Below are 25,930 nucleotides of genomic sequence, written 5' to 3'. Positions count from 1 at the left end.
TGTGACCACTAAAACATTACATACACTTATTCAATTTCGCTATTATTTTAAAAGCAGCTTAAATACACGATACTAGTAGTTGTATTTCGAGTATTGAATTCGCACTGCTGCAAGACGTTAATTAGTTCATGAGCAGTAGTTTGCAAATTCTGAAATTCATTTCAAAAAATATTTTCACTATCATTTGCGTGATCAAGTTCTTCATCATGACACTTTTAGCTTTGACCTTACAGAAAATAGATTCTTTAATTTGAAAACAATGGTATCCATTTATTCAGTCTCTATGGAATCATTACGTGATGGGTCTAGTCATGTTTGTATGTTATACATGTAGATGCCTTAAACTAATTTTACACCGTTAGCTGAAAAGAAATGGAAAACCATTTGTTACATTTCTGATAACTCTTTATTCCGCATTGCATAATTACATAATGTATGTATCAAACACATCACTTTCCTCCATTGTGATTTCCTGACATTATTGAAAAAAAAGAAAAAAAAAGAAGAAAATGGTTTTGAGATATGGTATTCCTGTTTTATCAATTTTCAACGTCACAGTTGACCACAGCTTTTCCTATAATAACATTAACTGTAAGTCTTGAGAAAAACAACGATACAGGAAACAAATAAAATTCTTTAAAGCCAAAAAAAAATAATGATCAGGAAAGACATATATCTGTTTCAGATAAAGCAGGGTTGCTTCCTCCTTGTTTCTAGTAATCGTCACCACGGCTGATGACCTCTTTACATGTGGGTCTGAGGAGGATGGTGTGTTCAAACTGGGCCGTGTAGCACCCTTTGGTGTCACACAGTGGAGGGTAGGGGTCCAGGATACCTACATCACACAGGTTTTTGAGTGCTATGAGGTATTTAGTCTGTCCCAGTCGGTCCAGCCAGCGCCGACAGAAGGCTAATGTCCCAAAGTTCTGGTTTATCACGCTCAGCAGCTGTTTAGACTTTTGTACCCTGTTGATGGAAAGTAATAGAACATACATTAGTACTGGCACAACAGAATACATTTTGCCTAATATTAAGATGTAGTCTTTTAATCAATCAATGAAATAATGATACACTGTATACAAGGTTATTTTTGCCCTGTATTATTTTCTCCCTTCTACACTTGCAAACAGTTTTGCCCAATCTTGAATTCACTTAGACAAAGTAGTGATTAAAGAGAGATAATTTGAGAAATTTGAAATCGCAGAGTCCTAAATTTGCCTGCCGACAACAAGGGTGAAAGATGCGAAAATCAAACGGGGACAAATATTTCTCTGTATACAGCACTGGAGCTTCTGTTGCAATAAAGGTCTAACTTTCAAACCAGTTTCAACTGGCATTTGATCATCTAAATTTTACTTTGTATCATAAAAATTAAATAAGTTCTAACCTCAGAGGGACGTGTCCAACCTCAAAGTTCTTCATGTAATGTGATGTTTCCATATCGTCATGGACAACCCCCTTTCCTGTACTTCCAAAAGTCTCTATGGCATAAAATTCCATTTCCTGACAAACAAATTGAATTTCATGCATTAATACATCAGATGTTAATTCTTTTTTTTAAAAACAAAAACAGAAAGGCAATAATTTAATTGACAACAACAATAAAATTATAAAAATTAGATTTGAGCAATAAAGGAAGCTAGAAATGGCTGATATATCAAGATTTTCTTCAAACTGCAACTCTATCCTAATTGTATCAGAAATTCAATTTTAAAGAATATGCAATTGTAAACATTGCACGAGATGTTTATTCCCAAGAAAGCGCCCTAGTAGGATATTTTTTACCTCCATTCTTGTGGCCTCCCCTCCCTTTACGATGGGGACGGTTTTCCCGGCATGGATCCTATAGGGACTGATGGAGTGACCATTGAGATTGCGTATGGATTTGACTAATGCAAAAATTGATACAATATTACATTATTTTAAAACCATGACTGTCATTATTTTTAAACAAATTCATATCCACCTTGTTTATCATTAATCATCTGGTTTTTTTCTAATACATCATCCATTGTTTTTTAATTTTTGTATCAATTCCTGTACACATATATATTAAATAAAAATTAATAACAGCTGAATTAAATTCTAAATTAAATGCAGTGCACTATATGCTTTTCATCAGATAAATAAAATCATGTTATACCATTATGAAGTTAAAAACAATATAAAATACCCTGATAAGTTTTGCCATCTAATTCCACCTCATAAGATTCCATCACTTCCTGGATCCTCTCCCCAATGTCACATAATCTAACATCTATACCCGACTCCTATACAAAAACACGCATGCTCAAAAAGTTAATATTAACCAAATTTCATAGAATAAAAATTTACCGCAACAAATCACTTAGAATATGAACTTAAAATATGCAAGTTTTTTTTCAAACATTTCTTTTTTCATAAATCGTATCATGATAGGTAATTTTTTTTTGATAACTACAAGATCAACATTGATTTGTTACTATGTAAAATGATGGGCGTTCACTACTCAGTCTTTGAAACTGATCGATGTGTATTGTTTATAGGATATATCTCTTATGTTTTCAGTCAAAGTTCTTCACGAAAGTTAACTCACTTTTCTACCGACACAACCGATACCTCTTGTATAAACACACTGGAGAGACTTCATATAACCTAAAATATCTTACTTCCTGCTAAATTGTAAGGAAATGCAGTCACGTGGAGACCATGTTTATCCCATACATAGTCAGTACAAAATATATCTCCCCTTGAGCATTCTGACTTCATTGTAAGAGTTTTATGATGTCAGGTTTCGTACTCAAATTGAAACTTGTAATATTGTTATAAAAGCTTGATTTTTATTGTTTTATTTACTTTTTATCATTAAAACAAAGGCAGTTTGTAAGATATCATCGTTACATGGTTTGTAGTTGACCTAATATGGTTTATACATGGTCAGTAAATTCCATATGGGGGCTCAAGCTCCGCTCTCTTTACTGACCATGTATAACCCATATTTGGTCAACTACAAACCATGTATCTAATAATATTCTTATCCCTTAACCAATTTTTTAAGTTTTTGAATTAAAAAAAGTAAGCTTGCATTTGACAATTTTACCTTAATGCCTGTGTTTGTTGCATCTTTGACAGCTTGAAGTAATCTGTCATATTTAGGGTTGAAAGATAAGGTGAATGCACAGTCTATAATCCTCCCTAAAGAAGAAAAATCAATCCTTAAAATATGATATAAAATATACAAAACGTTCCTTTATAAGAAATTGGCTATCATAGAGGACAGAAAAAACTAAAAAAATAATCAATTCTTTTTTAAAAGATATTTTACAAATATGACTAGATGCAGAACTGTAGCTCCACAATAAACATTTTCACAGAATAAATTCCTAAATAAGTTTAATAAGCCTAAATCCTCACGCAATTTTTTGTCCACAATAAATATAGTTTTTTTTTTTTATGGACGAATTCTCCACGGTCCGTCAACCCAAATTTCCCACTGAGCTCTAATTCTGCAGCTAACATGTGACAAATGGCTACCATTAATGTGTGTTCCAAAGTCGATTTTGCAGACATCGTCGACCCCCAGGACAGTGGGGTCCCCAGCGTTGGGCGTGTAGTGGGCGGCGCAGTGGTTCAAGGAGCATCCTGTTGGGAACGCAAGCCCCGCCTCCAGCTTGTTCTCATTGATCAACTTCCTGGCCGAGGTTTCCAACGTCTCACTGCATAAAGAGAAGCAGTCAGTGGCATTATTTATGGTTACACTATCTTGTTCACTTGCTTTATATACATTTTCATTTTGAAATCTACATTTATCTACCCACCACCATGCTTTATAATTGATGTTTAAAACTTGTGAAAGTTAGACTTACATTTTAAAATACATTATGATACATGCAATGACAATGACAAGTAAGGTAAATTGTGCTTTGAATAGCAAGAGACAAACACTTAAATACTACAAAGTATAATAACAAGATATAAACTGAAGTATATAAATCTTACCAAATATCAATCATGGTCATTCCAGGTTTAATATATTCTTTCATGTATTTTCTTGTCTACAAAGAAATGAGACTTTTAACATTTAAACTGGATAATGTTCACTCATATTGAAATTGTGTCTATACCTGAAAATTTGTTTGCTTTATCTATCTCTGAATTTTTTGAACTAAATACAAAACAATGAATTTTCTGCTAATGAAATCAGAAATGTCTGCAGTACCTGTCTGTGGGCCTCAGCAGCTTGCCTGACTTCCTGGTAAATGTAATTGTTGGCCCGATCCAGAGCTCTCTTCTCTTCGTTTGTCATTCTGTCTTTAGCTGTTGTACTAAAAAAATATATATACAGAAATAAACATAATGTGTCTAACAAAAGAAATATACATTATTATAACAGTAACTTGATCCAAAGGGTCAGATCACGTCGAGTTGCCAGGCGCGGATCATCAGATCAAACGAGACACAAAGTGTCAAGTTTATTATCATATCTGCGCCTGGCAGCAAGAAGTGATCCGGCTCTTTGGATCAAGTTACTGTTATAGTGATAAATTTATTATATACCTTTGTCCACATAAAAGTTTTAATTACAAACTATCTTTTTAAAATCAACTGTATGACGTTACCTTAACTTATATAACAAAGTTATTTTGGAACGAACTCTTTTAAAACGCGCTAAAATAAAGACGTTATTCAATGCGTACTATGTCATCAGTTTCAGAGAGTGGTGATACGGAATCAGAAAACCACAGTATGGTGATCGGGAAAATCAGATTACACTCTGTAAAATTGAAGGTATTAAGATGGGAAATTAATGGGTATATATATAATAAAGAAAATTATACATTTTCTAAAATCAGAAAAACCTCTTACTATGAGTCGTAGAAGTAATTTAATTGTCTCGTTTTGAATTTACAATTTAATTGCCATCACACTTTAACTGATCATCTTGAAACATAAAACTCATCAGCTATTTGCAATTTACATTAATTTCGATGGAATGGCCTACACTATAAAGAAAACATTTTAAATACAGGATTACCTGTTACTGTAATAATAAAATCAAGAATTTAACTTTAATTTTTGCACAATTGGAGTGCAAGAAAATTTGTATGATAAAAAAGAAATATTGAGCAACAATAAATAGGATTAAGGCAATCAGAAAAGAGAGAACCAGTTTTTCTAGGCCTCAATGAATGGACTTCAATGATCATGTCTTGTTTTTCTGTACAGTGGTTATGGTAGGAGTTACCTGTCTTGCACCACTGGGTATTCCATTATTTCGCCCTCTGGGTAGTTCCCGTCAGGAAACAGTTCTGATATTGGGATAGTTGGGGGACTAGTCTGTTGTTTCTGTCCTATATGATGAAGATATAAAATACATACATGTTGTAGTTCTTAGAGGCAAAATATGTAAAGGGAAACAATAGTACACTGCACATCAAAGTAATTGTGCAAATGCAATATGTACATAGGGTGATGTGCTGAGAAGAATGGGTTATTCAATTATCTATGGTACAAAGCATCAGCTATCAACTGTTTGAGCATGTGCATCCATAATAGCTGAGAAAATAAAGGTCTATGATTTATTTAGAGATATATTTTAGCATTCAGAAATTTATATGCACAATCAAATAGTGCAAATAGAGTCTTAATCTTTACAACACTTATATAGGTACCTGGTATATGACATTACTGCTCAACTGTAACTTTCACAATAAAACACTGATTACAGGGAAAATAGACAGTTGTACAGACATTATAGGGCACTCTTACCTGTGTTCTTCTTCTTTTTCTTCTTTTTCTTCTGTCCTTCACCAGCTTCTTCACTGGCTCCTACAATCAGACTCTTTGCAATTACAAATCAGATTATAATTATAAAGCCAAATACAATTTTTTCTTAAAATCAGATCACTCATACAAAGCATTTATAATTTTTAATGCATAAAAATTGTGAAATGTTTTATATGGTCATTGATTATCTTATACAGAGACATCATAGTATTCCATAGCTTTTCATAAGTTGCATAAAAATCTGTTTGTCTGTGTAACAAAATCTGTTCACGCATGAATCAGAGAACTGAGGTCTGAATTTTTTATATATGTTATAATTATTCAAAAACAGAAGTAATTGTTTCCAGCAATTTCCAGCAAAACAACTTGAGCCAACAGATCTTTGATTGTGGGTCTTAACTCAAAAATATGCTGATTAATATTCAACAAAATTGAGATTGATAACATGTTTCAAGTTGTTGTATCGGTAGTTGGCAACAGTCACCTATTTTTATCCAAGTTACAAGAGTATAAACCTAGTACCTTCCCCTTGAGCATCATTGATCTTCTGTTTTTCCAAATCATCAGCAACTCCATTGACTGCTCCATCTAAGTCTTCTGAAATAAAGGTAAAAAAAAATAGTAAAAATGTAATGGCTTGGTAATACATCTACATGTTACTTGTTTCCATTTTTTTTAAATGTTGATGATTGTAAGGGTGAGATTTTTTAGTCTATTATATCACACTTTTAATCAGATGTACATGAACCAAGCAAAATAACAGATGTCCAAAAACCTTCACCAATATCAATTACCCAGTTTTTTGGTTTTGTACCCAGATAGCACATAGGATACAAACTCATAAGAATCACAAGGGCTTGACTGTCAGAGAGTGAAGTTCTTTATTGTTTGTTCCCAGAGACAAAAATGATTAAAATTAGTAATCTTAAGTGTATTTCTGTGTAATGCATTAAAAACATTCAATGTACAATTGCACATTTAAGAAAAGTAAAGATGTGTTTATTCTGCGGTATACAGATGAAGTCAGATGATAGGGGTAAGTAATATGATCATTTTCCAACCTAGATCTCGACAGAAATCATTGGAGAAATTGGAGAACTTATTTAAAACATTGTGCAAACTGAAGACCCCCTATAAATCTAAGATGGCCAGGGTCGTCCCTTTACTTTTTTAAGGCGGCTTGACACACCAATGCATTATTTGATGGATCGATGAAGGATCATTTTTAAGAAATGATTATACCAAAATGATTTTTTTTTAAAAATATTTATTAAAATGAAAAACAAGAATTGTAGATTATTTTTGAAGTTATGGATAAAAACTGCAAATAAACTGGTACTCACATTAAACAATTGCTTTGCAATCATATTTCAATAAGAAATTGAAATGAAATGGTAAAATTAAAGAAAAATTGGAAAATCTTAAAATCAAACTGATTCCATTGTAATTAAACTAATCCGGAACAAAATCATAGGAAGAAAGAATGTATCACAATTTAGCAAAAATTTCAGGTTGTTTAGCTGTAAAATGGTTTGGTCATTTACTGACTTTATAATTCATATCTGCATTCAATTACTCAGAATTTTGCAATATTTCAATTTTAAAATAATTCTGATCAGGATCATTTTTTTTCAATCGGAATCTGTTCAAATTTGATAAATAACAATTTTCCTAAAATTTCGCATTTTCGTTTAATTTCTTTGTAAAATAACATTGTTTAGTAAGTACTTTAATAGATAGAATGTTCTATCATTAAAATGACAGATGTCCTACGGACCCCGTTTAACAATAGAAATCATCCAATATACTTGCTTCGTAGCAAATAAAAAAATTATATTGCGCTGTATTTGCCTAAATTTTCATATGATTGGTCTCAAATACCTACAATGTTGCTCTTTTATAGTCCTATATTACTACATTAACTGTTTTTGCCATGAAATCATTGCCACTTTTAACATCACTTTTGAAATTTCACTGTTTATGTTTATCATTATGTTAATGATAAAATTCGAGACATTTCGAGTGCGATTTCGGACAAAATGGCAGGCATATTCAAACGTGTACTTAATAAAATGCCTTGGTATGACTCATTAAATGGATATTTTTTGGACTAAACTACATATGCATATTCAAAAAGGTTTGTAATGTATAAAAATGTGTTTTTTTCCCTGCAGAATTTTTTTAACAGACTTAAAATCTTTGCAGCTGCTACATTGCAAGTATATGGGATGAATTCTTACTGTGACCTGAGCGTAGCCTGGTCACGGTAAGATTATTCTTTTTTTGTACTTTATGTGACTATGTGCTATTCTTTAAATTTTATCCATGGATGAAAAAGTTATAAAAGAATTACAATTTTGAGAAAATATTTTTTTTTTTAATTAAAAATTTAAATACTTGACCAACAATCTTTGGCATGTACTTATTAGTAATTAACACCAAGTTTTCAGCTTTAAAATACCCTGTTTGTCCTCAAAACGGTTTTTCCTATTTCACTGAAAAAATACAAAAAGTCATATAAAATAACTGAAAGCCGATATTGATCTATGTTTTGTGGATTCATATTTCAGAAAAGATTCTCTATCGATTCATCAAATAAAATTTTGGTGTGTATTATAAATAAAAATAAACATTACAAGTCTCGGAGAAGAAATCGTTTTCCAGATACAATCTCTTTGGGGGGGTTCGTAACAAGATAGCACATAGGATACAAACTCAAAAGGATGTATAGTATTTTTTTTCCTCTCATATCTATATATGCAAACCTGGGATAACAAGAAATCTGTCACTGACACAACAAAAGTCGTAAACTTCGAACTACGGTTCCATTAACTTACCTGTCTTCTTCTTTTTCTTTTTCTTCTTTTTCTTTTTTGGGGCTTCAGTTCCTTCTACATCATTCACAACTTCATTTTCGTCTTCATTTTCCTGCTCTTCATTTTCATTTTTCACAGTCTCATCCACAACAGAGTTTGTGTCGGCCATGCTTTTTTTTAAGGTTTAACTAATGACATTACAGAATGTAATAAATGTATCAAGCCTATAAAAAGAACTTTAAATGTTTAAACAACATTAGATTTAAACAAAATTAATACAATTATTTGTCATGTAAAATTATTTTCAAAAAAAAAGGAAAGCTTAAATAACAGAAAAATTAATGAGATTTTCTGGACCAGTCTGTTCGTTAAATAGTGATATCTTAGCATTTTTATGCTATGGAACAGCGTTATGGCTATAATCATGATAATCGCAGAACTCACGTGACGATGTAAAAAGGACAAACATTTTCATCTAATGAAGTATTGTATTGTTTATTTGCTAAAATTCATATGAATTATAAGCAGTTATAACATAACGAGGTAACGTGTTATATATTAAGTAGGGTGTCGTTTTAAAATATTTTTTTTACACTTATTATCATCGCAATTAATATTAGGTAAAAGATTAGAATCAAATATATATTTTTTTATTTTCAAATCATACATAAGTTCTTTGATTATCCTTCAGTATGTGATATTTATTTCATTACTTATATCAACATATTTTATAATTAATAGTTTCATCACTTGTAATACAGTACAAGTGTGTTGTGTTATATTTTTATGATCTAGTTGATTAATCGGTTGTAAGCTTAAATGTTGTATGACCGATCGGGAGACGGAGAAGATCGCCATATTATTATACCTATGAGTTTTAAGGAAAAATTCCACTTGCTGGACAGTTTGTAATAAATCCAAGATGGCGGAGAATTTAGGCCGGTGTAATGAAGAATAATGACCCCCGTAGAATAATGACCGGGGGATCATTTTTCGACGTAGAATAATGACCCCCCCCCCCCGGTCATTATTCTACGCAGAAAAATGACCCCCCCCAGTCATTATTCTACGTAGAAAATGACCCCTTTGCCTAAAGAATAAGTGTCATTTTCATAAAAATGAGCACACTCCACATGAAGAAAAGTGACCCCTGTAGAATAATGGTATCAGGAGAAAACGTACCCAAGAGAAAACGTACCCAGGAGAAAACGTACTCAATCTCTATTGAACCTATGTAAACAACAACAGGGCACAAGCCTTGTTTACATGACAAAGAATTGTGAGCCCTGTATCTTGCTTATAACTTTACAACTGACCCTCAAATTTCATTTGATCAGTACAAATGCTTTCCTTAAGCATTGTAAATAATGAAAACAGAAAAATAGAATTTGACCAAAATCGTGACCATGCCCCTTTAACAATTACATATATCTATATGGTGTTCCGATAGGGCCACTCCGACCTTAATATAGGGCGAAGATGCGAAGTTGCAAAAGCGATAGTGCGAAGGCGAAGGAGCAAATTGAAAGTGCAAAGATGCAACGACGAAGCGCGAAGATGTGATGCCTAAAGTGCGAAGGCGAAGGAGCGATACTACTACCGCTCCTTCCCAACTTCGCACTCTGGCCTTCGCATCTTCGCACTTTCGCCTTAGCCTTTTTTTATTGCATTCAGCAAGTCTCGGTCGATTACATAGAATTTAATGCAAGCACCGTACTCGCCAAGGTTTTTCGAGTAATCCAGGCTATTTATTGGTACGCATGCGCTAGGCCATCGTGCTTACTATGAATGTTTATAAATATTTTTATGTGTACATGTGACATATATTTTTACCAGTGCTGGCTATGCCTAATCATTATATACTCCACACAAAATTTAATGTCCACCATAATGTGTACATACATGTATTCACTTCCAGACTCCTATCACTTACCAGCCGTCTGTTTACCGTGGACCAAACACAGTAGCATTCTAATTTCATTATGCGACACTCCTTGCTCATGCATGGATCTAGAGGGGGGAGAGGGGGTCCGTCCCCCAGGGAAAATTCAATATTTATAATTTCACGCTGTAAAAGGGGAGAGGGGGTCCGGACAGTATCCCCCTGAATAATTTAATTTTATTAATTTTATAAAAATAAAATTTCCAAAATATGCCTCGGAACCCTTAAACGATAGAGAGCTCCGCAATTATAAAACATAAGTAATCACAGATTACAAACCGAGACGAGGCATCACCTTTATGAGGCACCACCTTTATGAGACTACCGTTATCATATTATATGAAAACCATCCTTTATGAGACTACCGTTATCATATTATATGAAAACCATCCTTTATGATCTTGCATATTCATGGATTCTGTTTTGACACATTATCGTATATGATTTGTTAAAAAATTGTATGATAATCATATGATCATATGTTAATCAATACAATGATATAAAATTAAAAATTGCATCCTATATACTTACAATATATATCATATAATACCATAATATACCGTACAAAAATTGTGAGATATGATATTGTAACGTATGATCTGACATTGTATTGTGTTATACATGATTGTATTTGATCAAATAATATAATATCATAAAACATAATACAATATAGTATTGAAACAATATCATATTGCAATAAAAACATCATAACATTGAAACATGTGTTATTATATTGTATAATATAATATGATATTGTATTGTATGATACTGTATCATATTTGATAAATAATATGATATTGTATTATATGATACAAAATAATTTGATACAACATTGTATCATATCAAATGATACAATATCATGGAATAAAAACAAATATTATATAATACAATTATATTATACATATTGTATCATATGATACAATAATATATATCCCAACATCATAAAATACAATTTCATGTAATATGATAATATATCATATTAACCAATATCATATTATACAAATATCACATGATACCATATTTTATAATATTTTCAATTTCATTTGATACAATTCTATATTACAGAAACCAATATCATATTATACAATACTGTATGATACAATATCATAGAATATACAATATTATATCATAGGATGCAATATTATATTTTGCAATATCATATGTAATAGTAATAAGATTAAATAATTAATTAATAAAACAATATAATTTATACAATATTGTATCATAATATACAATACTATACCGAACAATATCATGATACAATATCATATCATAAAATATAAAAAAAAATGATACAATATTATATCGTATCATATAACGTTTTACAAAATAGCATATGGTATTATATTGTATCCTATTAAACAATAGTGTTTCATATCATACAATACTATATCATAGGAATCCTGTTATATCATTTAACAACAACTACATCTATCTATCAAGCAGGTTTGTGTGAGGTAGGAGATTTCTTTAGCATCCTTGATAATGGAGATCAGGCTCTGCATCTGAAGCAACCTCTGCATTTCATTTATAATTTAGTTAAATCAACTATGCAAGCTATCATCTATAAAACATGTGACCTGTTCCGAAAAACTAAACCTCATCAAGCATCATAAACCTATGGCTCTGATTCATCATCCATGCCTGTCAGGTGCATCTGTATCATAAGACTCACCATCCATTCAGGTTAGGTGAAGTAGTAATAGCTTAGATACAGGACCTGCACCAAAAACTTTAACCAGCTCCGGACACCAACGCCGGGAGTATAGCATAAGCTCCCCTATACTTCGTCTCGGTGAGCTAAAAAGGCGAAAGCGCGAAGATTCGAAGGCGAGAGTGCGAAGTTGCAAAGGCAAAGAAGCGACAGTAGTATCACTTCTTCTCCTTCGCAACTTGGCACTTTCGTCTTCGCATTTTCGCGCTTCGCCTTCGCATCTTTTATATTCTTCCTATTATTCATGAATTATACCTGCATCGAGGATTTCCACTATTACAAACTACTGGGTATGCAAGTGCATCACGCGGAATTAATGATGAAACCAAAATTATGAAAAGTTTACTCCACCGTTAGGCATTATAACCAAGCTGAAGTTAGTAGGCACTGACAGCAGCCATTACGCCAGTAGAGGTTAACAGCCAATAAGGAAAATCGTCAAAGTACTGAGAAAATATATTTTACTTTATCGTTGGCATACTTTAGTAAGTTTAGTATATATCAAGATGATTAATGCAACAATAGTTTGTATGAGCATTGGTAACTTTGGATACAATAAAGATCGTGTGATCGTGTGTTATAAACCCCTAACATGGGCCCTAACCTCTTATGAACACTTTTAGAAACAATCTTTTCTTATTATAATAGATCAGTGTTTATTATGTATTAAGATTTACTATAGTCAGGTACTCTTCACACATTTGCTCTAAAAGAATAAAGTCTATTCATGATCACAAATACAACAGTACAACAAATATTTAGAATATTGATGTTCATGTATCACGTAGAAGAAAACAAAACTAGGGCAAAATGATTTTTTAAAAATCACTTTCCTCAAGAAATCTAAATAAGAAGAATTCATATTCCTACGTTACTTGTCCCCTTAGTCTTTTCCCATAAAGATATATACATGTATCATTCTAAGATTGACAATTCATTCACCAGTGAATATTGCTTATATTATTACAACAATTATTCTTTCATGATTATTGTTCGTTATTTATCACATAATATCCTCATTGTGTATGAATCTGTCTTTATTTGCGTCATTTCCCGCCGTATGTCGATGAGAGAAGTGACGTAACTGTTAACAATCAATTTGTGGCAATATAAGAGTGTTTTGTGTGTGCCTGCTACGGATATGAAAAACTATAAACAGCGATTTATTTACAAATTCGGTGTTTATAACTTCAAAGGCAGTTGAACAGAGTGAAAAATTAAGTAAATTTCAAAGTCATATCTTGGATACGGTGTAACCAATTTCTATTCATGTTTACGGGGGGTGGGTGGGTCATTTTTCAATGGGGGTCATTTTTCTTCATGTTCAACATGAAGAAAAATAACCCCTGGGTCTTTTTTCTTCAGAAAAATCCAATCATTCTTCAGCAAAGGGGGGGGGGGCATTATTCTACGTCGAAAAATGACCCCCGGTCATTATTCTACGGGGGTCATTATTCTTCATTACACCGGCCACCTGGGTACCTTGTGTATTGTTATAGGTATGTGGTATTTATTTTTATTATAAGAAAAATATATAGCTAATAACTTATTTGATTAATTTGTATAAATTTTATGTCATGATTTGATATACATTAATATAAGTACTTCCTATTACAGGGTTTGAACTTTAATAGTTCTCTTGTTTATTGTCTAAATAAACATAATGATCGAACCCTTAGCCAGAGTTTTCAACTTCTGTTAACACCAAGCTATTACACATACATGTACATTTCTACATATTACTACTTTCATTTCTACAATCATCTAAAGCTGTCCGTCATATTTAGAGAGACGTCAGGCTAACAAAAAAATCGTACTATGTAATATACCGAATAAGACTAATAATACATGTTTTCATTATAAGAATGTCCAAGGTAACTGTTTCCGTAATTGTTCAGGATTTTATCGAGAATACACACAAAGGCATATCCTTTAAAGAAGTACAGATGAAATCGATGTAAGAGAAAAATTCACAGATTTTTTTATTTACCCTTAATCTATTCTTACGAATAACATAAACTTTTTTTAGAATTTATAATGGGAAAAACTTACACCTTTAATTATTCGGAATCAACTCCGAATACCTCACACAATTTTTTAACGTAATCATCCCTGGAGATACTTTCATGTCGATTGCAATATTAATGCAAAACTCCCGTCGACTTTATTTTAGTTGTGTATTCAATCATTGCAACCTTAAGTGTGCGTTACAAAGGAGAAATTTTTTGAATATTTTCATTTTCATAGCATTGAAAGAATTAACATCGTTTGAACCTTGAGATGTATTGCTATTTCGAATAAGCTACAGATTTATGAAAATTAATATCAAAATTGTAACAATGAATAAACAATAGTTTATTTATATAGTTAAAAAAGATAAACAATACTTGAAATATGTAAGGAAAGAAACCGAAAAGCATACGCTGCTCCGAGGTCATTTAGAAAACGTAAAAACAAATTGATACGTTCTTACGTTTCACTTTCACCCATGTTACCCAGCTTTCAGATATGAGACACACCTAGCACGAAGTAATAAATTGGAATTGGATAACATATGGAAAGATCAATGTTGTGAATCTTTGGTAAAGAAATGGACTTCATGATCGACGGTAAAATATTTAGGCACAAAGATATTCACAGGACATCATGGCATCAACATGACCATACCAAATAACCTGATTGACCATGTCATCAGTAACAAAAGATGAAGAAGTAGTTTCCTAGACGTGGAGGTATAAGAATTTAGGGAGTGACGTAAATCATATAATTTTCGGAACTATTCCTCTGTATCCATGTAGTATTTTGATATAAATCGTTTATTTTTAAGTTAATCTTGTAACCAGACTAGTTATTCTTAGTGTCACCAGAGAAATTCAGCACGAACAAGGCAGACAATTAAATTTAAGGTCATTCTAAAAATAAATATTTTATAGCAATATTTAAACTCAGTGTGTATTTTGTGACCACTAATATATTGCCTATACTTATTCAATTTCGTATTGTTCTAAAAACAGCTTTGATAGATATGATTGTTGCTTTTCAAGTATTGAAATCAGAATGCTGCAAAGTTATTTAATCAATGTGCAGTAGTTTGCAAATTCATACAAAAATACTTTCATCATCATTTGAGGGTTCAAGTGAAATGTCTAGTTTTGACCTTTTTGATAAGAGATTTTCAATTCGAAAACAATGGTATCCATTTTTATTCAATCTCTCGGGAATCATTACGTGATGGGGCTAGTCACGTCAGTGTGTTATAGATGCCTTGTACTTAACGATACACTGTTAACCAAAAATAAATAAAAAACATTAGACACAATTCTGATAAGTCTTTATTCCGCATTGCATAATTATGTTTCAATCACCTATTATATCACTTTCCTCCATTATGATTTCCTGACATTATTTAAAAAAAATGTTTATGTTTTTGAAAAAATTCCTGTTTTATCAATTTTCAACATGCATCAAAGTTAACCGTTTATCTGAAGAGTTTTTTTATTAATATCATTAACTGCCAGTCTTGATGAAAACAATAAATGAAACAAATAAAAATCTTTAAAGGAAAAAAATACTAATCAGGGAACAGATAAAGCAGGGTTGCTTCCTTCTTGTTTCTAGTAATCGTCACCACGGCTGATGACCTCTTTACATGTGGGTCTGAGGAGAATGGTGTGTTCAAACTGGGCCGTGTAGCACCCCTTGGTGTCACATAAAGGGGGACAGGGGTCCAGGATACCCACATCACACAGGTTTTTGAGTGCTATGAGGTATTTAGTCTGTCCCAGTCGGTCCAGCCAGCGCCGACAGAAGGCTAATGTCCCAAAGTTCTGGTTTATCACGCTTAGCAGCTGCTTGGACTTTTGTACCCTGTTGATGAGAAGTAATAAAACCTTTAATACTACTGGCAAAATAGAATATATTTTGTCTGGTATTAACACATAGTATTTTCATTAATTAAAAAAATTACTAATATACTGTATACAGGGTTAATTTCATCGTGTGTCATTCCGCCCTTCTACTCTTGCAAACGGTTTCGCCCCATCTTGCATTCGTCACAAAAGTTGTGATTAAAGAGAGGCAATTTGAGACATTGAAATTCGCCCGGTCTTAAATGCGCCCGCTGACAACGAGGACAAAAGTGCAAAAATTAAAGGGGGCAAATATTTTCCTCTATGCAGTACTAGATTCTGTGTAAATAATTAAGGGCCAACTTTTAAAACAGCGCTAGCTTCAACTGGCATTTGATCATCCTAATTTTACTTTGTATCACAAAAATAAAACACAATGTTTGTGAAACACTTAATTGCTCCCTCCCTTGGACATACATTGGGTCACAAACCTTTATTATGTGGAGTATATATTATGGGCACTATGCATGGAATAAAATGGACCTTTTGAATTTAAAGTCAATAGAGGTCATCTACCGTCACTATTTGAGATGCATCAACCTATCAAATATGATGCGTCTAACATGTCTTGGTCAACATATTGTGATTGTGGAGTTGTAACCCAGGTACCTTAATTCAAGACCATTTAAGAAACAGTCTTCTATATCACATATTTGGAAAAAAAACATGTTTTTCATGATATATCAGTAATTTAATTTGTTGAACCTTTGCAGACATAATGAATAGAAAGCAAATAATAAGTCCAAGAAGCATAACTCTATCAAAAATTGCTCGATCGTACCCAAATCCAAACTTGACCAAGATATTCTTATACTAAATTTAAAAAGCATACCAGTATGTGCAACCGTTGCAAAGAAAATGAACGGAAACTGCAAATAATTGGAATTTTTTCGAAGTCCAAGGGGTATAACTGTGTCGAAAATTGCTTGATCGTACGCAAAACAGAACTTGACCTTCTAAGATATTCTGTATACAAAGTATGTGCAACAAAGAAAATGAACGGAAACTGTTGGTGGACAACTGACCGACAGAGAGCAGCAAAGCAATACGCTCTCTCTTCTTTAAAGGTGGTTTAATAAGTTCTAACCTCAAAGGGACGTATCCAACTTCGAAGTTCTTCATGTAATGGGATGTTTCCATATCGTCATGGACAACCCCTTTTCCTGTACTTCCAAAAGTCTCTATGGCATAAAATTCCATTTCCTGTTACAAACAAATTGAATTTCATGCATTAATACATCAAATATTTATCCATTATTTTTAAAAAAAAAAAACCAAGAGGATCATGGGCCATCACTCACCTGAACAATAGCTCTATCAGGGTTTTTTTTTTTTGGTTTTTTTTTTTTGGTTTTGTTGTTGTTGTTTTTTTTGTTTTTTACATTTTCCTATGTTCAACCTTGAACCCCTCTTGAGGTCCCAGTATTAGTCCGGTGGTCAAGACTTTATCAATTTAAAATCTACATTATTTGAGGATGCTTGCATGGTAATCTCATAAGTTGTAGCATTGTTTTCCTTAAGAAAACGTTTTTTTTAACATTTTCCCGCAATATATTTCAACGTTAAACTTCAAATCCCTCTTTGTTCTCCAGTATTGGTCCGGGGTTCACAATTTTTTTAACAATTTAGAATCTACAATATTTGAGGATGCTTGCAGAGTAATCTCACAAATTTAAGCATTGTAGTTTTTAAAAGACGATTTTAAAACATGTTCCCAATACATTTGTATGTTAAACTTTGAACCCCTCTTGGGGCCCAAGTATTGGTCCGGGGGTACCGTTTTTAACAATTTAGAATCTACATCATAGGAGGATGCTTACAAAGTAATCTCACAACCTGTAGCATTGTAGTTCTTGAGAAACATTACTTTTCAAACAGTTACCCTATATATTTTTATGTCAAACTCTGAACCACTCTTGGGGCCCCAGTATTGGTCCGGGGGTCACGATTTAAGAATTTAAATTTTCACTTTATATACATTCAAGCTTAGATGTAAATATTGACATTTTTGGTGCAGTGGTTCTTGAGGAAAAGATTTTTATAGACATGCATCCTATTTTCACTGTTTCGCAATTATCTCCCTTTAAAAGGGTTGTGCCGTTTACTAGTATTTAATAATTTAGAAGCCCCTTTTCATTAGAATACTTTGTACCAAGTTTGATTTAATTTGGCCCAGTGGATTAAGAGAAGAAGTAAAAAATGTGAAAAGTTTACGGACGGACAAACGGACGAACAGACAAACGGTCAGACAGGCGACGGACAACGGGTGATCAGAAAAGTTCATTTGAACCTTCGGTTCAGGTGAGCTAAAAAGTGAGGAATCAATTATTGTTGCTTACAGGAAGCAGAATTATTTTCAAATTAAAAAAAATATATATATTTCTTGGAACTGTAACTTTATTGTGTCAGAAAATAATTTTCAAGGGATAAGGAACGGTGAACATTGTATGAAAAGTTTATTCTCTAAAAAGCATCATTGCATCATTTTTTACCTCCATTCTTGTGGCCTCCCCTCCCTTTACGATGGGGACGGATTTCTCGGCATGGATCCTATACGGACTGATGGAGTGACCATTGAGATTGCGTATGGATTTGACAAAAAAATTAATAGACATGTTGAAGCAGGATTGTCATTTTTGTAAAACAAATACATATCTACCTTATCCATCATCAATTATCTGGTGTTTTTTACCTCATCAACCGTTATCTTTTATAATTTTTGCATCTATTTCTAAATGTATACATATTTTCAAAAAATTCTAATAATTAAAATTCTAAATTATATGCTTATTCATCATATAAATAAAATCATGTTATACCATTATGGAGTTAAAAACAAGACCAAATACCCTGATAAGTTTTGCCATCTAATTCAACCTCATAAGACTCCATCACTTCCTGAATCCTCTCCCCAACATCACATAATCTCACATCTATACCCGACTCCTATACAAAAACATGCATGCACAAAAAGTTAATATGAACCACATTTTATCCTGCATAAACTTGAAAAATAATAAAACACATATCAATTCAGAAAGTTCTCACAAGATTTTTAAGATTAATGATTATTCATATGAATAAGCAATATTAATTATTACATTCTCATAACTTTTTTTAATGCATCGTATTATAATTGGTAATTTTTTTATAATAATCACTGGATCACCAATGATAAATGTGCATATGAAAGGTATTTATTTAGCGGATCTACATGTAAATGTAGTGGTTACAGATAAATGACATCTATATTTAGTCAATGATTATGTTAAATGTCCTCAGAGCATGACTTCCTTCCTATCTGTATCGTGGCACACCTGATCCGACTAAATATAAACTCTTGGATAGTGCTTAATTCCGTTCTCTATAAACTGATTGATAGAACTCAGCATACATTATCTATACATGACAATATACCTTGATGCCTGTGTTAGTTGCATCTTTGACCGCTTGAAGTAATCTGTCGTATTTAGGGTTGAAAGTTAAGGTGAATGCACTGTCTATTATCCTTCCTAAAAAAGAAAAACAAAACCTTATAAAATGTTTAAGACAGTGTCTTATCTTTAATGCATTTAACAATCACTCTACAAGTACTTTCTTTGAACTGATTCCTCATTAAAATTTATTCAATAGCCTATTTTCTTTCATACGGATATATGACATTACATATGTAAAACTTTATTGAAGTTCACCTGAAATACATTAAAAAATTGATGCATACAAAGTCTTTAATTATCTTTATTTCCCTACGAATTCATCTATCATAGAGGGTTGAGAGAAATATTTAAATAGTAATAATACTTTTTTTTTTAAAAAGCAAAAAGTTCCCTTATAAGAAATTGGCTATCATAGAGGACAGAAAAAAAATCAAATCTTTTTTAAAAGATATTTTACAAATATAACTAGATGCAGAACTGTAGCTCCATAGTAAATATTTTCACAGAATATATTCGTAAATAAGTTTAATAGGCCTAAATCCTCACGCAATTTTTTATGCACAATAAATACAGGGTTTTTTTTGTATGGACGAACTCTCTTCGGTCCGTCAACCCAAATTTCTTATTGAGATCTAATTCTGCTGCTAAATTGTGACAAAATGACAACCATTAATGTGTGTTCCAAAGTCGATTTTGCAGACATCGTCGACCCCCAGTACAGTGGGGTCCCCAGCGTTGGGCGTGTAGTGGGCAGCGCAATGGTTCAGGGAGCACCCTGTCGGGAACGCAAGCCCCGCCTCCAGCTTGTTCTCATTGATCAACTTCCTGGCCGAGGTTTCCAACGTCTCACTGCACAAAGAGAAGCAGTCAGTATCTTTGTTTATAGTTACAATATCTTGTTAACTTGATATATATATATATATATATATATATATATATATATATATATATATATATATATATATATATATATATATATACTGTGGTTTCATCATATACGTTGAATACCAATTTTCGTGGATTTCGTTGAATAGTTGATCCAAGAAATCAAATGTTCATCGAAGTGCAATTTCTATTAACATTTGATATTGATAGGTTCATTGGCCACGAATTTACCTATAATTGAAACTGTGATTTTTACTTCATCCACGAAAATTGATATCCTAGAATATTAATGAAACCACAGTATATATATACCAAGTATTATTCCCTCTATTTCCTACGGAAACCTATAGTTAATTCATAGCTCTATAGAAACAGCCAGACTGAAATAAACATGCCCCGTTTATCGATTGGTCAAAATTTACAGTGGCTGAAATTGACACGCCCTGTTTATCGATTGGTCAAGACCTACAACTACCTAAGAAAAAACACGGACTGCACGAATTAATCTCGATGATGTCAGACTCAAAGTCTCACAGTAGACGATTTGGCTGTTTCTTTTAGCTAACGTACTTATGTACGTTAATAGTAATTAAGTGTATTTTACTTACTTTTACGCTCAATTTATTAATGAGTTAAAAGTAAGATGTTAATATAAACAATAAAAGGCTTTTTTAATGATTCATTCGGGTTGTGAAGGTAGCAATCATTGCAGAAAAAAATTACATAACCCCCTAACGCGGGTTATATATTTTTTCTGCAATGGCGCTATCTTCAAATTCCGAATGAATCATCAAAGAGAGCATTTTATTATTATTAGATAAAGATATAGATAAATATATATATATATATATATATATATATATATATATATATATATATATATATATATATATATATATATATATATATATATCCAAATCACAAAAGTATTTTCTCAGTGTCCGGTAAAAATATAATAAAAGAAAAAAGCAACACTAACTGCAAAACATAAGCGCTTTCATTGTTAAAAATCTTCAGACGTTTTTTGTATATAATGTTTTTATATATATATATATATATATATATAAATTCATTTTGAAATCTACATTAATCTACCTACCACCATGCTTTGTAATTGATGTTTGAAACTTGCGATTTTTAAATTACATTATGATACATGCAATGGCATTGACAAGTAAGGTAAATTGTGCTTTGAATAGCAAAAGACAAACACTTAAATACTACAAAGTAAAATAACAAGATATAAACTGAAGTATATAAATCTTACCAAATATCAATCATGGTCATTCCAGGTTTAATATATTCTTTCATGTATTTTCTTGTCTACAAAGAAATGAGACTTTTAACATCTTAACTGGATAATGTTCACTCAAACTGAAATTGTGTCTACCTGAAAATTTGTTTGCATTATCTATCTCTGAATTTTTCGAACTAAATACAAAACAATGAATTTTCTGCTAATAACATCAGAAATCTCTGCTCTACCTGTCTGTGGGCCTCAGCAGCTTGCCTGACTTCCTGGTAAATGTAATTATTGGCCCTATCCAGAGCTCTCTTCTCTTCATTTGTCATTCTGTCTTTAGCTGTTGTACTAATTAAAAACAATATATATACAGAAATAAACATAATATATCTAAGAAAAAAAACAAAATTGTACATTTTCTAGACTCAGAAAACCTTCTTACTATAAGTCGTAGAAGTAATTTAATTGTCTCGTTTTAGATTTACAATAAAATCAATTAAATTGCCATCACACTTGAACTGAACATCTTGAAACATAAAACTCATCAGCTATATTGCAATTTATATTAATCTAGATGGAATGACCTAAATGTCAAATATTCTAAATACAGGATTATCTGTAAGTAATTACTCTAATACAATCAAGAATTTTACAACTTTTTTGCACTGTAGAAGTGCAAGAAAAATTGAATAGTAGAAATGAAATATTGAGCAACCATAAATAGGATTACGGCAATCAGAACAGAGAGAACCAGTTTTTTTAGGCCTAAATGAATGGACGTCAATGATTATGTCTTGTTTTTCTGTACAGTGGTTATGGTAGGAGTTACCTCTCTTGCACTACTGGGTATTCCATTATTTCGCCCTCTGGGTAGTTCCCGTCAGGAAACAGTTCTGATATTGGGATGGTTGGGGGACTAGTCTGTTGTCTCTGTCCTATATGATGAAGATATAAAATACATATTGTAGTTGTTAGAGTTACAATACCAGCAAAATACGTACAGGGAAACAATAGTACATTACACATCAAAGTAATTGTGCAAATGCGATATGTACACAGGGTGATGTGCTGAAAAGAAAGGTGTATTCGATTATCTATTGTATCAGCTATTAACTGTTTAAACATGTACATCCATTACAGCTGACAAAATATAGGTCTGTGATTCATTTATAGACATATATTAGAGTGCACATACAGTCTTAATTTCTACAACACTAAATTATAGGTCTGGTACATGACATTTCTGCAACTTTCACAATAACACACTGATGACAGGGAATATAGAGAGTTGTACAGATTTTAGAGGGCACTCTTACCCGTGTTCTTCTTCTTTCTCTTCTTTTTCTTTTGTCCTTCACCAGCTTCTTTACTGGCTCCTACAATCAAACTCTTTGCAATTACAAACGATGTTATTAGGCCAACAACTTTTTTTTAAATCAGATTTTTCATACAGAGCATTTATGGCATGCATCATATATTGTGCCAATAAGGTCATTGATTGACTAATACAGAGACGTTATAGTATTTCTTTGCTTTTCATAAGTTGCAACTTTCATTTAAGTATGTCTGGGTAACAAAACGTTAATGCATGATTCAGAGAGCTTAAGCCTGATTTTTTTTTTTTAATTATTTTAAAACAGAAGGAATTGTTTCCAGGAGTTTCCAGCAAAACAACTTGAGCCAACAGATCTTTGATTGTGGGTCTGAACTCAAAAATATGCTGATTAATATTTAACAAAACAATTATTTAGATTGATAATATGTTTTAAGTTGTAGTTTGACAACAGTCACTTTTCATTCAAGTTACAAGAGTATAAACCTAGTACCTTCCCCTTGAGCATCACTGATCTTCTGTTTTTCCAAATCATCAGCAACTCCGTTGACTTTTCCCTGTAAGTCTTCTGAAATAAAAATAAATAATTGTTGATAGAAATGTAATGGCCTGGTAATAAATCTACATTCATGTATCACTTGTCTTTTTATGCATACGACACCCGAATTCCGCTATTTCAACGAACAGGATATAAACTGTCAAGAATAAAGTAATTGATGTACTCTACACCAAAGACCACTGATTCCTTTAAACTCAGCCATGAAAAAATCCATCATATTACATTCTGCGTAGTTTTGTTTTATTTTCTTACTAGTCGGTAGATATTTTTTTCAGCAATCGACAAAAACCCTGTTTTTTCAGTTTCGAAAATCCTGTTCTGGGTTTTGCTACCAAATTTAGTCACACTTGGTCTTTGGACATGCTATGACTCTATACATGCAGCATAATGAAACTCATTTCACTACTACAGTAAAAGTGTAACGACATTTGATTAATCGTTAATGCCATTCTGTTACATACATGTAAGACAGCCTTTCGTGGGATAAAATAATTTATTATACTTTCATGTTAAATACTGAAATCGGATTGGTTTAGACGCAGTTGGTAATCCGTTCTATTACCCTCTGCGTTAGCAACACACTTGGCAACGGGTAACACAATGAATTGTTACATGCGCGTAAATTATGCGCGTACGGTTCGCCATAGAATTCACTTCATTTCTATATAAAAGCAGTAAAATTTTCTATAAAATTTAGACATTCAGTATAATAAAATAAATAGTGCCTGTTTGGGAGGGTAACTGTTGAAATTGACACCCCGAGAAAACCATTGTCAACCGACGCGAAGCAGAGGTTGACAATGGATTTCTCGGGGTGTCTATTTCAACAGTTACCCTCCCAGACAGGCACTATTTATATGATATACCATATGGTGAAGAGGCGTTTCAAATTTTAAAAAAAAAACCACTTTTATTCGAACTTTTTGTTTGTATTATCTATAAACTATGTTCATATAAAATCACGAAAAAAATATATTACGTTGGAACAATCAGGTATAAAAATATTAAAATAAACATTGCACGTCTCCAGGAGAAGTCGTTCCCGAGATACAATCTCTTTTAGGGGGATTTGTACCCAGATAGTACTTAATTGCTATAGGATGCAAACTCATAATAGGATGTATCAAAAAAAAATTCATATCCTTATCCAAATTTGGGATAACCAGAAATCGGTCACGACAAAAATAGTAAACAGGTAAACTTCAAACCACTGTGCCATCAACTTACCTGTCTTCTTTTTTTTCTTTTTATTCTTTTTCTTTTGGGGGGCTTCAGTTCCTTCCTCATCATTTACAACTTCATTGTCATCTTCATTTTCCTGCTCTTCATTTTCATTTTTAACAGTCTCATCCGCCACAGAGCTTGTGTCGGCCATGCTTTATTTTTTCAAAGGTTTTACTAATGACATTTCAGAATGTAATAAATGTGTGATATCATGGTAATTTATAAATTATTTTATGGAACAGCGTTATCGCTATAATCGCAGAACTCGCCATAACGATTGTAAAAACGACAAGCAATTTAATTTTTTGTAGTAACCTGGGTATATATACATGTATGTTCCTACGTATTATAACGTTTATATATCCACAATCATGTACAGTGGTCTGTCATTTTTAGAGAGACGTCCGGCTAAAAAATATCGTACTACGTAATATACCGAATAAGACTAACAATATACGTTTTATTTTTAAGTATGTCCCAAGTAATCGTTTTTGTAATTCTTCAGGATTTAACGAGCATACACAGAGAGTTAAATCCTTTAAAGAAGCCCAAATAAAATCGATGCAAGAAAAAAATTCCCAAATTTTTTTTTATATTGATCCCTAATCTATTATTATGCTGATAAATCCACATGAACGAGAACAAATGCTTTTGAGGATTTATAATGGGGAAATCTGACATCTTTAAAAATTTATCATTCAGAATCAACTTTGAATACCTCGCACAATTTTTCAACGAAATAATAAACATACTTTCATATCGATTGGAATGCAAAACCATTTTAGTTGTGTATTCAAATCTGACAAGATTTTGGAATATTTTCATATAAATAGCATTTAAAGAAGTAACATTGTTTGAACCTTGAGATATATAGCTATTTCGAATAAGCTACAAATTTATGAAAATTATTCTCAAAAATTGTAATTATAAAAAAAAAACAATAATTTAATTTTTTTTATAGAGACAAACAATACTTGAAAAAGGTAAGTACAGAAATTGAAAAGCATACATTGCTCAGAGGTTATTAATCATAATTATCCTATTTATTATCATAACAACAATTAGAACCATTAAATTCTTCATGCAATTTACTACAGATATCG

General features: G+C 32.1%; 2 protein-coding genes across 2 annotated transcripts; both read right to left on the bottom strand.

Annotated features, from left to right (window-relative positions):
* Nucleotides 1-383: 383 nt before the first annotated feature.
* Nucleotides 384-9,166, bottom strand: LOC105318593 (methionine aminopeptidase 2). The gene is made up of 12 exons (XM_066081344.1): nucleotides 8,604-9,166; nucleotides 6,289-6,363; nucleotides 5,749-5,808; nucleotides 5,225-5,330; nucleotides 4,199-4,304; nucleotides 3,979-4,034; nucleotides 3,514-3,695; nucleotides 3,080-3,174; nucleotides 2,174-2,270; nucleotides 1,786-1,889; nucleotides 1,388-1,503; nucleotides 384-966 (listed from the first exon to the last, which is right to left on the bottom strand). The coding sequence occupies exons 1-12, from the start codon at nucleotides 8,749-8,751 to the stop codon at nucleotides 714-716; spliced, it is 1,398 nt and encodes a 465-aa protein (XP_065937416.1). The 5' UTR covers nucleotides 8,752-9,166; the 3' UTR covers nucleotides 384-713.
* Nucleotides 9,167-15,552: 6,386 nt separating this feature from the next.
* Nucleotides 15,553-25,004, bottom strand: LOC117682834 (methionine aminopeptidase 2-like). Its single transcript, XM_066081343.1, has 12 exons — nucleotides 24,831-25,004; nucleotides 23,538-23,612; nucleotides 23,028-23,087; nucleotides 22,541-22,646; nucleotides 21,954-22,059; nucleotides 21,736-21,791; nucleotides 20,251-20,432; nucleotides 19,564-19,658; nucleotides 18,997-19,092; nucleotides 18,639-18,743; nucleotides 17,234-17,349; nucleotides 15,553-16,105 (listed from the first exon to the last, which is right to left on the bottom strand). The coding sequence occupies exons 1-12, from the start codon at nucleotides 24,976-24,978 to the stop codon at nucleotides 15,853-15,855; spliced, it is 1,398 nt and encodes a 465-aa protein (XP_065937415.1). The 5' UTR covers nucleotides 24,979-25,004; the 3' UTR covers nucleotides 15,553-15,852.
* Nucleotides 25,005-25,930: the final 926 nt, after the last annotated feature.

Source organism: Magallana gigas, chromosome 4, assembly GCF_963853765.1.
Source record: "Magallana gigas chromosome 4, xbMagGiga1.1, whole genome shotgun sequence".
Taxonomy (NCBI): Eukaryota; Metazoa; Mollusca; class Bivalvia; order Ostreida; family Ostreidae; genus Magallana; species Magallana gigas.
This window is presented reverse-complemented; position numbering and strand designations above follow the sequence as displayed.